This window comes from Emiliania huxleyi (assembly GCF_000372725.1).
Source record: "Emiliania huxleyi CCMP1516 chromosome Unknown EMIHUscaffold_1956, whole genome shotgun sequence".
Taxonomy (NCBI): domain Eukaryota; phylum Haptophyta; order Isochrysidales; family Noelaerhabdaceae; genus Emiliania; species Emiliania huxleyi.
The window spans coordinates 4,521-6,146 of NW_005200634.1; the positions used below are offsets into that span (position 1 = coordinate 4,521).

At 73.7% G+C, this 1,626-nt stretch overlaps 1 protein-coding gene across 1 annotated transcript; it reads left to right on the forward strand.

Annotated features, from left to right (window-relative positions):
• Positions 1 to 401: 401 nt before the first annotated feature.
• On the forward strand, positions 402 to 1,085 carry EMIHUDRAFT_123216 (hypothetical protein; the record flags this gene model as incomplete). The annotated part of the gene is made up of 1 exon (XM_005782040.1): positions 402 to 1,085. The coding sequence occupies one exon, from the start codon at positions 402 to 404 to the stop codon at positions 1,083 to 1,085; it is 684 nt and encodes a 227-aa protein (XP_005782097.1).
• Between the last annotated feature and the right edge of the window lie 541 nt (positions 1,086 to 1,626).

Genomic DNA, 1,626 nt, shown 5'->3' on the forward strand with positions numbered 1-1,626 from the left:
GGGGGGGCAGTTTTGGGGTTTTCCCGCCGGTTTTCCGGGAACGGGTACTGCCCCTTTCGCAAAAGCGGACCGCGGCCGGGCGGGCCGTTCGGGGCCTTCGGAGGCGGGTTGAAGGGCGGGCTTCGCGCACCCCGGGCGTCTTGGACGAGCAGCCTCGCGGCGGTGGCCACGTCGGCGTCCGCGCCGCCGGCGACGACGAGCTCCCTCAGCCTCTTGAAGGCGTCGGCCGCGCGCACGTCGCGGATCGCCTGCTTGAGCGCCGGGTGGAAGTCTCCCGAGACCGCAACTCAACGCGAAGCCCACTTCTCACGCGCCTACCCAATGGGTCCCTCGAGAGGGTACCCTGGGTGGGCGGGGCCTCTATTCGCCCGACTCGCAGACAAGAGGCGCTCCCAACCTCCATGAGGCTCTCTCACCTTGTGATCCTCGCGCTACTCTCCTCCGCACGCGCTGCAGAGGTGACGCAGACGCAGGATGCTGATCCGGCTGCGGCTGCCGCAGCAGCTGCGGCGGCGATGGAGGCGGCGGCGGCGACGGCGGGTGCCGCAGCCGCGGCTGCGGCGGAAGAGGCTGCGGCTGCGCTGGACGCGGCGGCGGCGGCCACGGCGGCGGCAGAGGCGGCGGCCGCGGCGGCGGAAGCAGCCGAGGCCGCAGTCAAGGCAGAGGCCAAGGCGGCACCTGCGCCGGCAGAGGCGGCGGCGGCGACGGCGGCTGCCAAGCAGCCACCCGCGTCAGCCTCGAAGCCTTCGCGGAAGGAGAAGGCGGCCGCGGCCAAGGCGGAGACGGCGGGAGCGGAGGCCAAGGCGGCCAAGATGGCGGCGGCCGAGGCGGCGGCGGGGGAGGAGGAGGTTGCTGGCGCCGCGGCGGCGGCGGCGGCGGCGGCGGGAGAGGTTGGGGCTTCCGTCGACGCAGTGCTGCAGCAGAGGCTGATCTGGCTGCACGAGACGCGGGTCGAGGCGGAGGCGGCGGCCCAGGCGGCGATCGCCGCGCGCAAGGCGGCGGATCGGGCGGCGGCGGCGTCGCAGGCGGACGCCGCTGCATGGGCGCACGAGGCGGATGCCGCCGAAGAGGCGGCGCCACCCTAGCTGCGGCGCCACCCTAGCCGCGGCGCCACCCTAGCCGCGGCGCCACCCTAGCTGCGGCGCCACCCTAGCTGCGGCGCCACCCTAGCTGCGGCGCCACCCTAGCCGCGGCGCCACCCTAGCCGCGGCGCCACCCTAGCTGCGGCGCCACCCTAGCCGCGGCGCCACCCTAGCCGCGCGCGGCGCCACCCTAGCCGCGGCGCCACCCTAGCTGCGGCGCCACCCTAGCCGCGGCGCCACCCTAGCTGCGGCGCCACCCTAGCTGCGGCGCCGCGTGCCTTCCGACCTAGCACTCGGGGAGATATGGGGAGATATGGGGAGATGCGCATCCTGCGGTGCGCCAGCTGCAGCCGTCGTGCGCTGCACTCGCACCGCAAGGAGATATGGGGAGATCTGGGGAGATATGGGGAGATATGGGGAGAGATGGGGAGAGATGGGGAGAGATGGGGAGAGCTGGGGAGAGATGGGGAGAGATGGGGAGAGATGGGGAGAGATGGGGAGAGGTGGGGAGAGGTGGGGAGAGGTGGGAGAGATGGGAGAGATG